The 20,439-nt window shown below is 38.4% G+C and overlaps 3 protein-coding genes across 3 annotated transcripts; all 3 read left to right on the top strand.

The window, feature by feature from the left end:
* The first annotated feature begins 11,754 nt into the window (after positions 1–11,754).
* On the top strand, positions 11,755–14,063 carry LOC111876939 (uncharacterized). Its single transcript, XM_052765615.1, has 4 exons — positions 11,755–11,763; positions 12,022–12,108; positions 12,929–13,162; positions 13,254–14,063. Exons 1-4 carry the CDS (start codon positions 11,755–11,757, stop codon positions 14,061–14,063), a joined length of 1,140 nt encoding a protein of 379 aa, XP_052621575.1.
* Positions 14,064–14,108: 45 nt separating this feature from the next.
* LOC128127191 (uncharacterized) lies at positions 14,109–17,228 on the top strand. The gene is made up of 2 exons (XM_052765614.1): positions 14,109–14,451; positions 17,050–17,228. The coding sequence occupies exons 1-2, from the start codon at positions 14,109–14,111 to the stop codon at positions 17,226–17,228; spliced, it is 522 nt and encodes a 173-aa protein (XP_052621574.1).
* Positions 17,229–17,364: 136 nt separating this feature from the next.
* LOC128127190 (uncharacterized) lies at positions 17,365–18,865 on the top strand. The gene is made up of 3 exons (XM_052765613.1): positions 17,365–17,427; positions 17,541–18,685; positions 18,778–18,865. Exons 1-3 carry the CDS (start codon positions 17,365–17,367, stop codon positions 18,863–18,865), a joined length of 1,296 nt encoding a protein of 431 aa, XP_052621573.1.
* Positions 18,866–20,439: the final 1,574 nt, after the last annotated feature.

Here is a 20,439-nt window from a genome sequence, read left to right as displayed (position 1 = left end):
ACTCAGTCCCTTCATAAGCGGATCTGCTGGGTTATCTTCTGATGATATCCTCTTTACTATGAGTTGTCCTTCTTCTACACGATGTCTAATGAAGTGATATTTTCTGTCAATATGTCTTGATCTACCATGATCCCTCAGTTCTTTGGTCAAGGCAACCGCTCCTTCGTTATCACAGAAAATCTCCATGGGCTCCTTTATGGCAGGTACAACTCCAAGATCACCGATGAAGTTCTTCAGTCATATTGTCTCCTTCGACGCTTCGCTCGCTGCAATGTACTCTGATTCGCACGTTGAATCAGCTACGGTTTCCTACTTGGAACTCTTCCATGTCACTGCTCCTCCATTCAGGGTAAAGACCCAGCCCGACTGCGAACGGTAGTTGTCCCTATCGGTCTGAAAACTGGCGTCACTATACCCTCGCACCTTCAAGTCATCACTCCCTCCGAGGACTAAGAACCATTCCTTCGTCCTCCGAAGGTACTTAAGGATATTCATCACTGCAATCCAATGTGCTCTACCAGGATTCCCTTGATATCTGCTAACCATGCTCAAAGCGAAGGCTACATCAGGGCGAGTACAGGTCATAGCGTACATGATTGAGCCAACTGCGGAAGTGTATGGTACTCGACTCATTTCTGCTATTTCAGCTTCGGTACTCGGACTTTGAGTCTTACTCAATTTGGCATTACTTTGTATCGGTAATTCTCCCTTCTTCGATTTTTCCATACTAAAACATTTTAGTACCTTCTCTAAGTAAGTATTCTGCCTAAGTCCAATTAGTCTCTTACTTCTTTCTCTTACTATCCTTATTCCCAAAATGTAAGAAGCCTCTCCGAGGTCCTTCATAGCGAAGCACTTCCCAAGCCAGGACTTAACCTCCTGCAGAGTCGAGATGTCGTTTCCTATGAGTAATATGTCATCAACATATAGAACGAGGAAGCTTACTATACTCCCACTGGCTTTGACATATACACATGATTCATCCTCGCTTCGTACAAATTCAAACTCTTTGACTTTCTCATCGAAGCAAAGATTCCATCTGCGAGACGCTTGCTTAAGTCCATAAATGGACTTCTCAAGCTTACACACTCTATTCGGATGCTTCGGATCCACAAAACCCTATGGCTGAGCCATGTAAACATCCTCAGCCAACTTCCCGTTAAGGAAAGCGGTCTTGACATCCATTTGCCAAATCTCATAATCATGAAATGCGGCAATCGCTAGCATCACTCTAATAGATTTTATCTTCACAACTGGCGAGAAGGTCTCATCATAGTCAACTCCGGGAGTTTGAGTAAAGCCCTTCGCAACCAATCGCGCTTTATGTGTGTGTACGTTTCCATCCACGTCGGTCTTCTTCTTGAAGATCCATTTGCACCCCACGGTCTTACGTCCGGGCACATTATCAACCAAATTCCAAACTTGGTTATCATACATGGATTGGATCTCGCTATCCATTGTCTCTTTCCATTTCGCAGACTCCGGGCCTGCCATGGCTTCCTTATAGCTATTAGGTTCATCAAGATTTATTAGTGTACCATCACTAATATACGTGTCCCCTTCGGTAGTAATATGAAAACCATAAAACTGGGGATGAACTCTAACTCTATCGGAACGTCTAAGAGGTAAGGACTCGTCAATCGGTTCAACCGGAGTTTCCTCCTTGGGTTGAGTGCCAGCGGTAGAGGTTCCTTCATCTATCGACTCTTGAGTCTCTTCAAGCTCGATTTTCCTCCCACTATCTCCTTGGCTTATGAGTTCTCGCTCTCGGAAAACTCCTCTCCTTGCAACAAAGACAACATTGTCCTTCGGTCTATAGAAGAGATATCCAAAGGAATTCTGCGGGTAACCGATGAAAATACATCGCTCACTTCGAGGTTCGAGCTTGTCGTGAGTATCTCGTCTTACGAAAGCCTCACAACCCCAAACCTTGATATGTGCCAACGAGGGAGCTTTCCCTGTCCACATCTCATGAGGTGTTTTGGCAACCTTCTTAGTAGAGACTCGGTTAAGGATATGGGCGGCAGTCTTTAAGGAATACCCCCAAAAAGAGATAGGTAGTGAAGCACGACTCATCATAGAGCGAACCATATCTAATAAGGTTCGATTACGCCTTTCTGCCACACCATTCAACTGCGGTGTCCTAGGAGGCGTCAATTGTGAAACTATTCCACACTCCTTGAGATAATCGTGGAATTTAAGACTTAGGTACTCTCCTTCTCGATCGGATCGAAGCATCTTGATTTTCCTGCCCAATTGATTCTCCACTTCATTTTTGATCTCTTTGAACTTTTCAAAAGTTTCTGACTTTTGCTTGATTAAATAGATATACCCATATCTACTATAGTCATCGGTAAAAGTCACGTAGAAGCGGTTCCCATCCTTCGTGGTTGATCTAAATGGTCCACATACATAGGTATGTATTAGGTCCAATAGACCTTCACCCCTTTCACACGTACTCGTGAAAGGTGATTTAGTCATCTGTCCAAGCAAACAAGATTCGCACGTGTCATCTTCCTTAAGGTCGAATGACTCCAACACTCCATCCTTTTGGAGTTGGGCTATGCGTTTCTTGTTGACATGTCCAAGACGACAATGCCACAAGGATGCTTTATCCATACTAGTGGAAGAATCTACGTTCAAAACATCATTTCCTAAGTTATCAACAATCATAACAGTTTCATAAATTCCATTACATGGTATAGCTTCAAAGTAAAAGACACCATTTAGATAAGCCAAAATAGAACCATTCTCATTATTAAAAGAAAATCTAAAACCTTGTCTAAACAAACCATGAAATGAAATGATGTTTCTAGCCATTTCTGGCGAATAGCAACAATTGTTCAAATCTAAACATAAATTATTCCTAAGCATTAAAGAATACACTCCAATCTTGGTCACATGTGACGATCTTCTATTCCCCATGATTAGATTGATCCTTCCTTGCTCCACATCCCTACTTCTTCTTAGTCCCTGCACATTAGAACAAATGTGGTAACCACAACCGGTATCAAGAACCCAAGAAATAGCATGATTAGAATCGTTAGATTTAATTGTGTATATACCTGCGAAAGATGGCTTGATCTTTCCTTCCTTGATGGCTTGCAGGTACTCTGGGCAGCTTCTCTTCCAATGTCCTATCTTGTGGCAGTGGTGGCACTCTGCCTCCTTAGGGTTAGGGTAGGGCTTAGCGGGATCAACTTTGGTCCCACTAGAAGAGGCACCATCTCGGGCTTTAACCTTGCGATAGTTCTTAGACGAAGCCTTCCTCTTCTTTCCCTTTGCTTGACCAATAGCCAAGACATGAGCAGCAGGTGGATTGGGAGTTGGTGCAACAGACTTGTCTTTGAAGTTGCTCTCAGCGACCTTCAAGAGACCTTAGAGTTTGCTTAGGGTGACCTCCTCTTTGTTCATGTGGTAGGTCATCCTAAATTGATTGTACATCGGAGGCAAAGAGTGAAGCACCATGTCGATCGCCAAGTCTTCCCCAAAGTCAACATTTAACTTGCGAAGGCGGTCGACATACCTTTGCATCTTTTGCAGGTGCACGGTAAGAGATTCTCCATGACCCATCTTAGCGGAAATCATGTTGGTGAAAATCTCATAACGCTCTTGTCTCGCGTTTTGGTGGTATCTCTCCAATAAGTCTTGATGCATCTCGTACGGGTACATGTCCTCGTAGGACTTTTGGAATTCGTAGTTCATGGTGGCTATCATGATGCAATGTACCTTCGTTGCATCTCGCTCATGAGTCTCAAAAGCGGTCATTTCAGCTGGAGTAGCGATTTCAGGATTGATTTTCTCGAGCTTCTCATCGAGGACATACTCCTTATCCTCATAGCGAGCAATGGTATGAATGTATCTTATCCATTCGCTAAAGTTCGTTCCATCGAAGGTGACCTTTTGGCAAAGGCTCATCAACGTGAAAGAACTAACAGCAGCGTTGTTTGCGTTCGACATCTACAAATAGAAAGGACAAAGATAGATTAGAATATGAATCCCTAATTATCACCCAATAAGAAAAATTAGGGCTAGGATCCAACAACAACATTTACATATTGGAAAAGGGATGCCGTAATCTAACATGCAAATAAATTGAAGGTAAGTGAATGACGATTCACTAATTCTCCAGCATAAAAACCTAACTATAAGTCCTAAATGTATTGAGAATTCCTAGGTTCGGATGAGATTCATTGAAACTATTCAATGGCATGTTTAAATGTCGATATGCCCCTCTTGTTTGTGACTGGGATACCGAGCATCACAAAGCGGGTGTGAATTACCATGCAAATTCACATGGTGCCTTCATTGTAACGATCACCTATTCGATGTGCCGGTAAACCACACACGCTCCATCGAACTATGATAAACAATGAATCACCCTTTGCCACTTTTGCTTAGAACCAATTAGTGTGCCGGTAAACCACACACACTCCACTAACTTCTTAGCAAGGGTGCAAAGTGTAATTTCATGGGATTGCATCAATTCACTTTTCCTAAAGTAACTAAGATTGGGAAATTTTAAAAAATGTGTAGTTACTTTGTATTACTTATTATACTTTTAATGAGAGGATGAGGTTGCCCTATCCTACCCGTTCGGCTAACGACCCTCCATCGATCAAGCAAGCGGTATGTGTGAGTGTACACCCATTAAGCGCCATTTTATAGGCCGCAACTTTATAGCCACCTTATAGATCGGCTTCGTGAATGAGGCCTACTAACGGTAAGACTAGCATTTTAGTTATACATACATACATATATATATATATATATATATATATATATATATATATATATATATATATATATATATATTATTCTTGTAATATTATATTAGTATAGGGTTGTATTTTAAACATTTTAAAATCTAGGGTTTGAAATTTAAATTGTCTAAATTAAAACTTTTAATCACAAAATATAAATTTCAAAACTTGAGGACAAGTTTTAAACATTTAAAACATGGATGATCAAATAACAAATAATTTCAATTAACACTTAATTTCCTAATTATCTATATTTGATTTATTCCATATTTCTTTCAAGATAATTACCAAAATAATCAAAATAATTAATTAATTATCATATAAGGAAATTAAATATTTTATTAGTTGATAAATATCTTTAATTAGATCAAGATTATAGTCATATATATCAAAAAATCGGATTAGGGGTTGATCTAATATGATTAAGGTAAGTTTCCATAAGATAATCATGAAGAAATCCCGAATCTGGCCATTCCTGACGCTTGGACTCGCCGAGTGCACCAAGGGACTCGCCGAGTCAGGCCAACTCACCGAGTCCACTATGGAACTCGCCGAGTCCATGACTCAGAAACACAAAAACCGAATTTTGCAGTTAAGTTTCAAACAAATAAGCAACAATTTAATGAAAACCAAGCTAGGCTCTGGTACCACTGATGGGTTTTAGCCATAAGAACTTTCCTATGTGCGCATGCAAAACCCTAATGCTTGGATCTAGGCTTTCTAATTAAACATGCTTTGAATCCAAGACTTCTAATGACTATTTAGGTATAAGAACAATATTAAAACAGATCTAGAATCATACCTTTGAATCCTTTGTTTGATCTTGTTGTCTTGGAGCTCTAGAGACACAAATGTCACTCCTCTAATGGCTTACAAACACCAAATAGCAAGGAGGATGATTTGGGAGAGAGGAGAGGGAAGGAAATCGGCCAGGGGTTCTCTACTTTAGATGAAGTTTCGATTTCCCTTTGCTATAGGGTCTATTTATACTTGTAGACTCCTTAAGGGTTACAACCTAAACCCTAATTGGATAATCTTCTCTTAAAGCAATCCAAATCCATTCCTTAGATAGCCTTGGACAATTTTAAGTTATCCTTAGCTTCTAGAATTCGTCCCACATCTATCCAATATGGATTTATAGTCTAAAGTTTAACTATCAAACAATTGACAGTTTATACCCTCTTATTTAATTAATCTCTTCAAGTCACCAAATTAATTCCAATTAATTCTGTGACTTATATTAATCAAATAACAATATTATTATTCTTTATATTATTCTCATAATATATTAATAATATTTATTCTCTCTTAATAAATCATCCTATCAAGTTGCTATGGTGAAGGCAACCCAAAAGGACCATGCACAACCGGGTCAAATACTTGCCTAATATAGTTGCAGCCTTAGACACTATTCCAACAGTTATAATTTTTCTAAGATTCGGCTTAGTAGTGCACAGTCCGAAACTCGAATTTTAGTTCGAGTGGTTTTTGGCTTATGCGACCTAAATGAGAGTTGAAGATCTCATTAATAGGAACTCAACGGTAAAAAGATGGACGGAAACGGAGTTCGTATGAAGGAGTTACGAATTCTTCGTTGTCATTTAACAGTCTAAACGCCTCCTACTGTTAAATTTGAAATCGGTCAAGAATTAGCCGAAGGAGTCTAAATGAAAGTTGTAGATCTTGTTTTTGCCTATGTGTGGAAAAAAAGAACGTCGAAAACGGAGCTCGTATGCGGAAGTTACGAGATTTAGAAGTCGGAAGGGTGTTGCTGCAAAAGGAGTGACGTGGCTGAATATGGGCCTAGGCTTTCTCCCCAAGGAAAGCCATCATATGATGACACGTGGCACTGACTCGGCGAGTCAGTGAACCGACTCGGCGAGTCTGTTAGGAATTCACCCTATAAATAGAGGTGTCGGGCATTCACTTCTCTTCACCCCTCCCAAACTCACTTTCTCTCTCTAGTTTCTCTCTCTAGCCTCCCAACCCCCCCCCCCCCTAAAGCCTAGGTAAATCCCCTAGCACCCGAAGGAAGCCCCGAGGCTCTCGGAGTCCCAAGAAAAAGGGTCTTTCAGCTCATAAACGTTGCTCCAGCGAAGCCCGGTTTTCGAGAAAACTCGCTGTAAGTGAGCTACGCCTAACTTATCTTTAGTATAACTTATGTTTTATTATAGTAATGTTATTAGGACATTATAATAAGTATTTGGGCTATTATTATGAGTTATATTAAGCGTCATTTAATGCTTATATAATAATAATAATAATAATAATAATAGCTAGACTATTAATTAGTCGCGGTTAACGTCAAACTAAACTCTAGTGGTAATGATACTAGGTTTCGTCAAGGGATAATTATTTGAAGAGTAACGAAGTGTTGTCCGAGTACCGATTCACCACCTTACCAAGTGAGTGCATGGTCCCTTTCATCTTACACATAGATATGAAATATTTTACATAAATTACGTGCTATGTGTGCATATTATCTGAATACTTGTTGTCTATGCTGCATGAATGATTTTATACATGTTTTAAATGATTTAAAATGTATATTTATTTTATATCTACAAGCATGTTGGGATAAACCATGGGTAGATGAAATAGTTGTGTGATGAAATAAAATGATGAGAGATAGGTGATGATAATTAGGTGAGGATAGATAGGTGATGATGAATCGATGATGTAGGATGAAAGATACTATAACCTTGTCCGGCAATTTGGAGATGTAGTCATTTACCAGAGTATAGATGGCGACCATGGACTATTATAGACAACCCCCTGGAAACACCAGCAGGCTCATAACCTGTAGGTGACGAATTACGAGTTCAGGCGATGTTGTAACTACGTATTCATGCGATGATACTCTAACCCCCTTATTATGAAATACGAGTTCAGGCGATGTTCTAACTACGTATTCATGCTAGATCGGTTTGATTGGATGTGGATTGTTATATGATTATATGTTTATGTGCACATAGTTGTTGGATTGGGGTTGGGTTGAGGCGGGTCCTGCTTTGTGTTGTAGGCTAACATACCCAGGGCGGACCGGTTATCCCGAAGGACCAGCGAGCGGCCCGGATAGGCTGTAGGCCCCACGAGGGCGGACCAGACGTGCCGAGGCTCGGAGAGTGGACCAGGCCGACTGAAGGCCCGGTGCGGGCGGACCAGTCATACTGTAGACTTCGAGAGTGGACCAGGTGGGTTGAAGGCCCGGTGCGAGCTGACCAACCACACTGCAGACTCGATGGATATGGCTAGACTCGGAGGGTGGACTAGGTGGACTGAAGGCCCGGTGCGGTGGACCAGTCACATAGTAGACCCTAAGTGCATGGCTGTTCTGTATCAGTTATATGATATGGTTATGTCTGTATGGCGTTGGTATTTTGGGGGTATCTCACTAAGCTTTCGGGCTTACAGTTGTGGTTTAAATGTTTCAGGTACTTCAGGAGACCGTGGCAAGGCAAAGGCGTGATCGTACCGCTCCTCATGTTTATGTTTTATGATGTGGTTTTGGGAAGACTCTGATAATAATTGTATTGAAAACCTTTTTGTAATGACTTAACGAAACTGGGTTGTTTTGAAAAGTTTAAATTGGCTTGAATTTTTAAAGTGTTACATTAAAGAGATGTAGATCACTAGTGTAAATAAATGTAAGTTCCGTTTATGCTTATGTTCCTGTATTGACGATGACACCCCAAACGTTTTAAAATGAATAAAATACATTTTTTTCGAAAATGTTTTGATAACGTATTTATCATATTTTTCTGGGAACATATTCCGCAACATTTTTATGAAAAAAAGTACTCTGATTTTTACGAAACATAAACAAAATCGGTCTTTTCTGGCTGTGGAAAATGGGGATGTCACATGTAATAACTTATTTAAAAATGAACTTTTTGGCCTAAGATTTTAGGATGTTACAAGTTGGTATCAGAGCCCTGGTTTGAGGGATTCGGACACACCTTCGGGGGTGTCTGCAATCAAATCGAGGGATTAAAGGATTTCGAAAAAGAAAAGGTTTTCTAAAAGATTAAGTAAGAGTTTTAAGAAAGAACGAAGTATGTGATGTGCGCGACCGCCCGAGCTCAAGTATGTTTTCCCAAGATACCCATACATGTTGTGATATGATATGATTATGAAAACTACATGTTAGATTGGGGCTAAGGATCTAGGGAGGATGTCTTATGTGCCTATTATATGTGCTTGAGCTGCATGATAGTGCTGATTAGACAGTAGTAGGATAGCCTGTTTAGGTTATGCCTGAGTTTATGAGCTTATGTCGCATGCTAGTACAAATTCTTGATATGAGATTATGATTGTTGAGTATATTATGGTTAGATTTTTTCCCTTGTCCGAATGTTGCTTGCTTTGTGCATTGTGGGATTCTGAGTGATGGCAGTTAGCCATTAGGTGAATACGTTACGTCACATGTGATCAGGGTTGAATAATCTCAGAGTGTTGGATTTGGCCCTATTGCGCAACTCTCGTCTGAGTCTAACCGTTGTAGGGACGAGTCTTTTACTTGAAGGATTATATGAGCATCGTCACATGTGATGATATTCAGGTGATGGCTAATTGACATCACAAGGAGGCCTTCAGCAGTTGAGGACTGGTTTGAGTTGAGTTAGAGGTTTCCTAGGGTAAGCCTAGGATAAGAGTAGCAGAGATCAGCAGTGGTAAAAAGGATCTTGTGGAGTTGAGGCAGTCCTTTAGGAAGGTACGGATAGATGTGGAAGGTAGTATGGGCCCGTACTACTGAAAGCAGAGGATCCGTACCCGAATTCAGGAAGGCTAAGACAAGACCGGGGGACTTGTAATAGATGTGATCCCTTAAAGGATATCAGTATCTCTAATAGTTGCCTGTATGTATTGTAGAATGGTGGTACTACGGCAGAGGCCGGTAGTTGGCAGTTCAGGAGAGGGATCGGGTTCAGGTTCAGGCTCCGAACCAGTGGATGAGGGGTTACGCGAGTTCATCGCGTTTGAGATCACCAGAGGCATCCTTAAGTCGACCCCCGTCATCGTCGGGTCGGTCAAGGAAGGGATAGTTGAGCTGATGGAGGATCGCCTCCAAGCTTTCAGGAGCGATTTGGCGTCTGGCCAGGCGAGTACGCGCACATTGTCCTTCAAGGACTTCAGAGGGAGTGGTGCGCCAGATTTTCACGGGGTGAAGAACCCCATTGCTGCTAGGAGATGGATTGCAGACATCGAGTCTGCGCAGCTGACGAGCTTCTACCCGGAGGGGTCGAAGGTCCGCTTTGCGGCGGGATGTTTGAGAGACAGAGCCAGAGACTGGTGGGAGTCAGTTGGTGATTCCTTAGGAGCCTCAACCATTGAGGCTATGACCTGACCCGACTTTGTGACCAGGTTTAAGGCGGAGTTTGCACCGACGGTGGAGCTTCAACGGTTGTCCAGAGAGTTCCTAGACATGAAACAGACGACAGAGTCGGTGGCGGAGATTACCGCCAAGTTTCGGGAGAGGGCCTTATTGGTACCTCAGTATGCAGGGGATGATGAGATGCAGAGGACCCGCTATCATGACATGTTGAGAGCGAATATTTGGGAGCATGTCAGCTTCTCGGCATGCCCGACCTTGGACTCTATGATTTCCAGGGTGCGGGAAAGGGAGATTGATTTGGAGTATATTGCAAAGAGGAAGTCGGATCAGATGTATACTTTGGAGGGTCCCGCGAAGAGACCCAAGACTTCAGATCAACGGATAACAGACCGGCAGGGCCGGAGTCAGTGCAGCACGTGCGGGAAATTTCATGAGGGAGTTTGTCGTTCCAGGGGTTCAGGCTGCTACAAGTGTGGCAGTGATGGTCACGTTAGCAGGGACCGACCACAAGGGCCAAGCCCATTATGTTTTCATTGCAATCAGGTAGGCCACAAGAAGACCGACTACCCGACGATGAGGGGAGAAGCGAGAAGTGCGTCTGCCCCGACAACTTTGAGGTTTACGAATGGGTGAGAGGGTAGGGCCTTGCAGTGGCAGATGAGGGAGATCTGGATCACAACAGGGAATGTTGCAGGTATGTATCTATGGCTTTTTGGACTTCATGTGTATTAGGGTTGTTCTTACCCCGAACTCTGGTAATAGTATGTATGAGTTGTCTCTCTGCTTGTATTCGGATTGTACTTTCGAAATTATCTTATGCCAATTGCATACCAGGAACTAATAGTAGTTAGTGTAGGGTCATATCTCACTTTGGGTTCGAAGTGTCCAGTATTATCCCAATTATGACCAAAAGCAGTTCAGGAGCGTTGTGTGGAGGATGATGGGCAGGGTACGGGGAGTATCCCCCACCATTATCAGGGTTTGGTGGCTCTGGTCTTGGTACTTGGGATAGCTTTGGGAAGCATCAAGGGAAGTGGTCTATCACTGATGGAGTAGTGGTTTAACACTATAATGTTTATGAATACGTTCACATACATCTCACAAACTCATATACATCATCATCATCATCAACATCATCATCATCAACATCATCATCATCATCATTATCATCACCATCATCATCATCACCATCATCACCACCATCATCGTCATCATCATCACCATCACCATCACCACCATCACCATCACCATCACCATATGCGGATTCAATAAAGCACCATGGGTATCACAGGAGGCCCCAAATTTCTTTTAATAGTATAAATTGTTTTGAAAATTATTATTTATATTGCTGAAAGTCTAAAATATATTTTGGGCTACCCTAACTTTTTTTTTTAATATTGTTGTAGATGTTTAATCCAATAAATAATTAGCCTAAACTTAAAAGCCCAAGTTCCTAATACCACAAAACTAATTGACGGCAATTCTTAGCATCTAATTAGTGTAACTTCCAAATTATAATTCCATCCCTGCCTTGCTACTCGCCGTTACTCTACTGCCCTCCTTCTTCTGTCGTTGATCGGTGGCCGGTGGTGGGTGTTTTCCGGCTAAATCCCCCGATGACCGGTGGTGGGTGATTATTGATCAAAGTGGTGCACAATGAAGCAAGTAAGTAGAAATTTTATGATTATTTTTGGTTAATTGAAATTCAATTTTTTGGCATTGTGTTGAAAAAATAGAAAATACCAATTAGGTTATTAAATTAGAGACTTAGGGTCACTAATTAGTGATTATTTGTTGTTGAAACTTGAAATAAAGTATACAGTTCATATATTTTGATAATTTGATAGCAGGTTGTTATTTATTGTTGAAACTTGAAATCGAGTTATAAAATTAGAGTTGATTGTTGATATATTTTGATTGTAGGTTGATATTAACAAGTTTTTCAAAAGACAGTTAGATGTTGGAGACAACAATTGTGAAGGAACTTCAAAAAAAATAGGACTAATGAAAGTACACAAGTTCCACAACCTAATCAACATACACTAAAACCACAATCTAATGAACATATTCCAAAACCACAAGAACCACAATCTAATGAGCATACTCAAAAACCAAAAGTACCACAATCTTTTGATTTGAATGATCTTCCTTCGGACCCAGGGGAGAGGCCAAAGATTACATCTTATAATCCTAATCAAAGGGATGAAATAAGGAGGGCATATTTGATTAAAGGACCTTGTCAACCAAAGGGGCATAATTTTGAATTTACCTTATTTGGTTAGAAGCAAAGACGTTTTGTTGTGGAATGGTTTACCGAATTTCCATGGTTAGAGTATAGCATTAAAAAAAAGAAGGCATATTGTTTTTATTGCTACTTATTTGGAGACATGGTAGGGGGTCAAGGAGGAAAAGATGCATTTATAACCGAAGGCTTTGACAATTGGAGTAAAAAAAATAATTCCGAAAACATATGGGTGAAATTCAAAGTTCTCACCATAAGGCCGAAGAAAAGTGTCATTTGTTATTGAGAAAAAACCAATCTATTGGTGAAGTTTTGCATAAGCAAACGGAACTTGAGCAAAGTAATTATGAAATTTGATTACGTGCTACAATCCGTAGTTGTAGATTTTTATTAAAAAATGCATTACCATTTCGTGGACACGATGAGACGGAAAAGTCTAATAATAAAGGACTTTTCATTGAAGTCTTATCTTTGATTAGAGAAGATAATGAGAAGATTTTTAATGTTACTTTAGAAAATGCTCCAAAAAATGAAAAGTTGACTTCTCCGACAATTCAAAAAGATATTGCCAATTGTTTTTCAAAATAGATAATCAAGTCTATTTGTGATGAAATTGGTAAAGATGTGTTCAATATATTAGTTGATGAGTCTAGTGATGTTTCCAAAAAAGAACAAATGGCTATAGTTTTAAGATATGTTGATAGACTTGGGATTGTAAAGGAAAGATTTATCGGAGTTGTTCACGTGTTGGATACATCCTCTTTGACTCTTAAAGCCGCCATCGATACTGTTTTTTCCAACAACAACTTGACTATCGATCAGGTGAGAAATCATAAAATATTTATTCCTTTAATATGATATTAATTTTATTTTTATGTGTTATATTTTTTTATTAATTTTTTCAAATATATAGGTGAGGGGGCAAGGTTATGATGGAGCAAGTAATATGAGTGGTGCATTTAACGGTTTGAAATATTTGATTTTAAATGAAAATAGTTTCGCACATTATATACATTGTTTTGCACACCAACTTCAATTAGTAGTTGTGGCGGTTGCAAAGAAACATGATGATGTTGAAGAAGTCTTTGAACAACTAGGTTTGGTGGTTACTGTCGTTTGTGGGTCTTGTAAGAGAAAATATATGATACGAGAGATGCAAAAAGAAAGAGTGGCAGCCGAAATTGGTATTGGTGAAACTGAAACAGGAAGAGGGTTAAATCAAGAGATTTCTCTTGTTCGAGCTGGAGATACTAGATGGGGTTCACATTTTAGAACAATTGTAAGTTTGTTGAATTTGTTTGCAGAAGTTGTTACGGTTCTTAAATATGTCAAAGAGGAGGGGTCTACTTTATATAACCGTAATCAAGCAAAGGGTATTTTGTCATATTTCAAAACACTTGATTTCGTGTTTCTTTTACACTTAATGTTGGAAATTCTATGTCTCACGGATACTTTGTCAAAGCCTCTTCGAAAAAAAGATCAAAATATTTTGGAAGCGACTTCGTTAGTAAAAGGGACAAAGAAAGCATTGCTTGTTTTTAGAAAAGATGGGTTTCCACAAATTTGGAAGAAAGTATGTGCTTTTAGTGAAAAGCATAGTATTAGAATTGTGGACATGTCAGAATATTATGTTACCCCACGAAAGCGTAGGACCAATAAGACTAATCAACATCATTTTGAAGTTGTGATTTTTAACACGATTTTGGATATGCAAATTCAATAATTTGGGGAAAGATTTAGTGAAGTTGGCACGGAGCTGATGGAGAACATGGCGGCTTTGAGTCCTTGTGACTCATTTTCTGGTTTTGATAAAGCAAAGTTGTTAAAGTTAAGCGAGATATACAAAAACGATTTTGACGATTCAGAAAGGGTGCAACTTAATGGGCAACTTGATATCTATTATCACTCTTTGCTCCATGATGAAAGATTTTTCAACTTGAAGGGAATTGCAGACCTCTCTCGTTTGTTGGTGGAAACTGGAAAGCACCTCTCTTTTCCTTTGGTTTATAGATTATTAAAACTAACTTTGGTTTTGCCCGTCGCAACCGCAACCGTTGAACAATGTTTTTCTGCGATGAAGTTCTTGAAGACCGATTTGCGTAATAGAATAGGTGATGATTTTATGAATGATGCTTTGATTTGTAGTGTAGAAAAATAAGCACTAGAGAATGTTAAGACTGAAAATGTGATTAATCGTTTTCGTAAAATGAAAGAACGAAGAGGTGAACTTTAAAACGAAGCTTTGTTATAGAAGTTGAAGTTTATATCTAATAAAATTGCGGTTTTTATTTTTTTGCTTATTTTATATTACATGATTTTTTTTCTTGGGATACCCCATTAATTTGACCCGAGCTCCGCCACTGACCATCACCATCACCATCACCATCACACCATCACCATCATCATCACCACCACCACCACCACCATCATCACCACCACAACCATCATCATCATCATCATCATCATCATCACCACCACACCGCCACCACTACCATCATCATCATCATCATCACCACCATCATCATCATCATCATCATCATCATCACCACCACACTGCCATCATCATTATCATTATCATCATCATCACCACCATCACCACCACCATCATCACTATCACCACCATCACCACCACCACCACCATCACCATCACCATCACCACCACCACCACCACCACCACCACCATCACCATCACCATCATCACCACCACCACCACCATCACCATCACCATAACCACCACCATCACCATCACACCATCACCATCATCATCACCATCACACCATCACCATCTTCATCACCATCACCATCACCATCACGACCACCACCACCATCACGACGACCACCACCACCACCATAACCATAACCATAACCATCACCATCACCATCACACCATCATCACCATCACACCATCACCATCATTATCACCATTACCATTACCATCACCATCACCATCACCATCACCATCACCACCACCACTACCACCACCACCACAATCACCATCACCATCACCACCACCATCACCATCACCATCACACCATCACCATCATCATCACCATCACACCATCACCATCATCATCACCACCACCACCACCACTATCACCACCACCACCATCACCACCACTATCACCATCACCATCACCATTACCATCACACCATCACCATCATCATTACCATCACACCATCACCACCACCACCACCACCACCATCACCACCACCACCACCACCATCACCATCACCATCACCATCACCATTACACCATCACCATCATTAGTAAGCTTTTTTTTCTTTTGGTTTAATTCAACTTACATTTTATTTTTGGGTTAGGATTAATTTTCAGTTTTTGTAACTTGCTTCTGATTATTGGTTATAGAATAGAACAAGGTTTTTGTAACTTGCTTCTTGATTATTTGTTTTGATTTAGGGTTTATTTTGATTCTGGTTTCAATATGATAAAATGGTTTATGTGATTTACAAACTTTGTTGAATGTAGATTGTCAAAATGGTTATAAGATAATTAATTTCAAAGGGTTTTGACAAATCTAAGCAATGGTTCTTCTTAAAAACAGGTTTGGCTATTAAAAAAAATGAATTTATTTGTTGTAATAATAAAAGTTTAATATGAACTATATGTTTCAGGATTTAGAGAATGTATAGAAACAACTTTGTTTAGGATTTAAAAGTTATTAGGAGGATATAAACAACATTTAGTCACTTTGTTTATGAGATATAAACAACATTAGGTAATTTCCAAAGGCTTAAGAGTTTAAAAGTGTATTTTGTGACCACCATCACCATCACCATCACGATCACCATTACCATCACCATAACCATCATTATCACCATCACCATCATCATCACCACCATCACCATCACCCCTATCACCACCACCACCATCACATCCTCATCGTCATCATTTATGCATCAGTTTGTTGTTATTTATGTTTTGTTTTAAGTTTAATCATGATTACACTTAAATAAGGGAGGTTTGTTGGTGATTTTATATCATCAATATTATTTAAGTGTAATATGATTAAAGTTGTTGACCAAAAGTAATCTTGTTGAATATTGAACAAGTTAGGATGGTGTAGGAGTACACACTTGTTCAAGTTTTTCAAGATTCAAAGTACATTATTATTTAGGGGAGAAGTCCCTAAACGAACGGGGGTCCGGGGGCAGTCCCAGGTGCGGCAGTCCCTGGCGGGGTCCAAGGGGCAGAGCACCTGGCTGGGATCGAGCTGCCAGGTCAGCACAATTTTTTTTATTTGGACTATGTTGCTATATTAAAAAATGCAGCAAAAATCCAATTTTAGAAAGTTGACCATTTTTAGAAAGTTAACTGTTCGTGTCTTAAATATGTAAGAAAATTTATCCAAAAAAAAATTAAAACTCGAATAATAATAATAATAATAATAATAATAATAATAATAATAATAATAATAAAGAAGTGTATATATATTTAATTATAGGCCATATGAACATGGATGTTTTCCCTCACGTGGAATCAGTTTTTATGTTGGATCCTCACGAAAAATTCCAATCTCCCCCCAAATGCCTCACGAAATTTTGAGTTTTTAACCATTATAGTGTTATGAGAAAAAATATTTCCCATATTAGTGTTCTCTCATAAGTATTTACCAAAATGGTATTATTTAATTTTAATACTAATATTATTTAAAAAAAAAAAAAAAACACGGTTTTGGTTTTCCCTGAAGTTTGGAACGCTGGAACGAACAGAAACAAAAAAAAAAGAAAACGCAAACTAGGGCTCGCTGCTTCATCGTGTTGTTGTCATCCACCATCTCCGGCCGCTGCATCTCCTCCATCCGACGGCGGCTGGCTGCGCCTCCTCCACCATCGCCGGCGACTGCAAGGTTTTGATTCCGATTCTTAAGTTTTCTGTTTGCTTTTGGATTCCAATTGTTAAGTTTATGTTTGCTTTTTTGCTTCTTTATTCTTATTTATCTCAATTTTGCTTTAGTTAGGAAGAATTGTTGATCAATTTCTATTTTGATTATTTGCTTTTGTAAATGGAATTGATTATTGTTTTGATCAATTTATGTCTTGATTTTGCCTCCCCATCTTCACAGCTTGTTTTTTCTAATCTTTTGATGTAATTGATTGCATTATGTTTCTTATTTTTTGTTATCACAAATTCATATGATCATTTTTTGATCAATTTTTGCTTGTTTTTGTTTGTTTGTAGATGAATTCTATTATAGATATGATTGACAATGAGAATTTTTCTATAATTTCTCAAGCTGCTGTTGTGACTAATTTGATGAATATAGACAATGATGTTGAGTTAAATGAAATATTGGAAGATGGAATTGGAGATGAAGATGATGATGAAACATCTTTTGACAATAATGTTGAATTACCCTCAACTTTTACTAATATGGAAGGAACAAATTTGACTATTGATGAAAATTGGATTATGACACAATCAACGAGTAAGAATGATTTTACGCGAGAGTTGGGAAAAGATTCTTTCAAGGATAAAGAGGAACTTGTTAGAGCAATCAAGATCCATAGCATTAGGACACATAGACAATTTGAGGTCATTGAGTCACGCCCAACTATTTGGACTCTAAGATGCAAGTTGTACTTACAATCAGGTTGCAAATGGAAACTTCATGCAAGTAAACGTAAACGTAGTGGTTATTTTGAAATCACAACGTATACCGGTCCGCACACTTGTTTACACTATAAGCTTTCTCAAGACCATCCAAACCTAGATGCAAGCTTGATTGCTATGGAAACTAGACACCTTATAAAAGAGCAACCTTCTATCAGTATTCTGGCTTTGAGAGCTGAAATAGTTGAAAAATTGGGCTATACTCCTTCATATAAGAAGGTTTGGGTTGGAAAGCAAAAAGCAATTGAATATGTGTTTGGAAACTGGGAAGAGTCTTATGTCGCTTTACCAAAATATCTAGGTGCACTTCAAAAGTTCAATCCAGGAACTATAGTTGAATGGTGTGTTTCAAGATCGAACGATGTGGATGAAGTTGAATTTAGGCGTGTTTTTTGGGCTTTTGCTCCCTCTATCAAAGGGTTTCACTATTGTCGACCGGTGATTAGTATTGATGGCACACACTTGTATGGTAAATACAAGGGTAAGATGCTAATTGCAATGGGAGTTGATGGCAATAATCAAATTTTGCCACTTGCATTTGCTATTGTAGAAAATGAATCTTATGATACTTGGGATTGGTTCCTTTCTCATGTCAAGAATCATGTGGTGAAAGACCGTGAAGGCATATGCCTAATATCTGATCGTCATGGTGGAATTCTTAAGGCTGTCAATGAGCATGGATCTCCATGGTTAGAGCCACGTGGTTTTCATAGGTATTGTTATATTTCTTAACTATTCTTTTAGGACATTTCAACAACTTGCTTCATTAACTTACATTATTATTATTATTTTTTTAATTTTAAAGGTATTGTTTACGGCATTTCATCAACAACTTTTATGACAAGTTTCGTAATTCAGAATTGAAAGCTTTAGCTTACCGTGCTGGGAGTTAGAATCAAATTCGAAAGTTCAACTCCATCATGGAAGAAATTGGGAAGTTAAATCCACGTGCTCGACAATGGTTGGAGAGTCATCCACTTAATAGATGGACACTTGCACATGATGGTGGAAGGAGATATGGGTTGCTCACAACAAATTTGTCAGAGATTTTCAACAGTGTACTTAAAGGTGCTCGTTTCTTACCAATCACATCTTGTGTGCAACTTACATTCTATAGAATGGTGCATTATTTTGAGGTGAGACGTCCTTTAGGATCTAGTTCTCAAGCTCATGGAGATACACATACTCCACATGTTGTTGTAAAACAAGTAGCTTTGATGGCAAAAGCAAGTGCACATTCCTTAAGATCTTTTAACCGAGAAAAAGGTATATTTGAGTTGATAACTCAAAGAGGTCGAAATGTGCAAGTAGTTAATTTGGAACAAAAAACTTGCACATGTGGTAAATGGGAGGCATTTAAATATCCTTGTTCTCATGTCTTGAGTGCATGTGCCAAACTCTCTTTGAATAGTTGGCAATATGTTGATAGATGTTACTCGATTGAATATTATTATGCTACTTGGGCATCTGAGTTCTCCCCGCTTCCTCATGAAGCTTATTGGCCACAATCACCATTTAATGAATTACTTCCAAATTTAGAACTATTACGAAATAAAAAAGGTCGTCCTCGTTCAACAAGACTAAAAAATGGCATGGATATTAAAGAAGGAAGAAATGCCAATCTTTGTGGAATTTGTAGGCAACCGGGACATAATCGAAAACGATGTCCGTCTATGCCAAGGTAATTTAAAATATATATATAATTTTAATGGTATTTGTTGTGGTTATTCTCTTATTTTTTTCTTTTTTTTACAGGTAATGATTTTTTACCGGTTCAAGGTCAAGTTAATTGTGATGTTTTTCTTTTTGTAATAAACAATGTTGGAGTTTTTTTTTCTCTTTTTGTAGTGTTCTTTTTGTAAGAAACAATGTTAGAGTTTTTTTTTTCTTTTTGTGGTGTTCTTTTTGTAAGAAACAATGTTGAGATGTCTTTTTTTTTTTCATTTTAAAAACATTGTATGTGAATGTTGGAATTTTTGCGCATTAAAATTTGATTATATAAATGTTTTTTGATGATTTTTTAATATTGAGGCTAAAACTTGTTGGTAAAAATGTTGTATAAGAAAAATGAATATTAAAAAAAAAACAGGAAAAAAAAAGATAAAAAAACATTTATTTTAAAAAATAGTATAAAAGGGTAAAAAAACTAAAATGAAAGCTGTCATTTAAATATATATATATATATATATATATATATATATATATATATATATATATATATATATATATATATATAAAACAATAAAAATGTGGAATAAAAAAGAAAAAAAAATAAGATATTTAAAATAACAAAAAAAACTGAAAAGGAATCTAAAAATAAAAAAAATAAAAAAAACACTAAAATGGTAAATATTTTTAAAGAAACACTAAAATGGTAAATACTTTTCAAGACCCGATTATGGTCAAAAACTCCGAAATTTTTAATCTCCCCCCAATATACCTATCTATCCCTATTTATCCTGATTTC

This window comes from Lactuca sativa, chromosome 7, assembly GCF_002870075.4.
Source record: "Lactuca sativa cultivar Salinas chromosome 7, Lsat_Salinas_v11, whole genome shotgun sequence".
Taxonomy (NCBI): domain Eukaryota; kingdom Viridiplantae; phylum Streptophyta; class Magnoliopsida; order Asterales; family Asteraceae; genus Lactuca; species Lactuca sativa.
The sequence above is the reverse complement of the archived record's forward strand: the minus strand, read 5'-3'. Positions and strand labels throughout refer to the sequence as shown.

Excerpts from the sequence above, each read along its gene's own strand:
- LOC128127191 (XM_052765614.1), top strand. The coding sequence starts at position 14,109 with ATGGCGGCTTTGAGTCCTTGTGACTCATTTTCTGGTTTTGATAAAGCA. Across the intron at positions 14,452-17,049 it reads CGATTTGCGTAATAGAATAG|TTTGGAACGCTGGAACGAAC; the intron begins GTGATGATTTTA and ends TTTTCCCTGAAG.
- LOC111876939 (XM_052765615.1), top strand. Across the intron at positions 12,109-12,928 it reads AAAAAATAGGACTAATGAAA|ATAATCAAGTCTATTTGTGA; the intron begins GTACACAAGTTC and ends TTTTCAAAATAG. Across the intron at positions 13,163-13,253 it reads ACAACTTGACTATCGATCAG|GTGAGGGGGCAAGGTTATGA; the intron begins GTGAGAAATCAT and ends TCAAATATATAG.
- LOC128127190 (XM_052765613.1), top strand. The coding sequence starts at position 17,365 with ATGGAATTGATTATTGTTTTGATCAATTTATGTCTTGATTTTGCCTCC. Across the intron at positions 17,428-17,540 it reads CCTCCCCATCTTCACAGCTT|ATGAATTCTATTATAGATAT; the intron begins GTTTTTTCTAAT and ends GTTTGTTTGTAG. Across the intron at positions 18,686-18,777 it reads GAGCCACGTGGTTTTCATAG|GTATTGTTTACGGCATTTCA; the intron begins GTATTGTTATAT and ends TTAATTTTAAAG.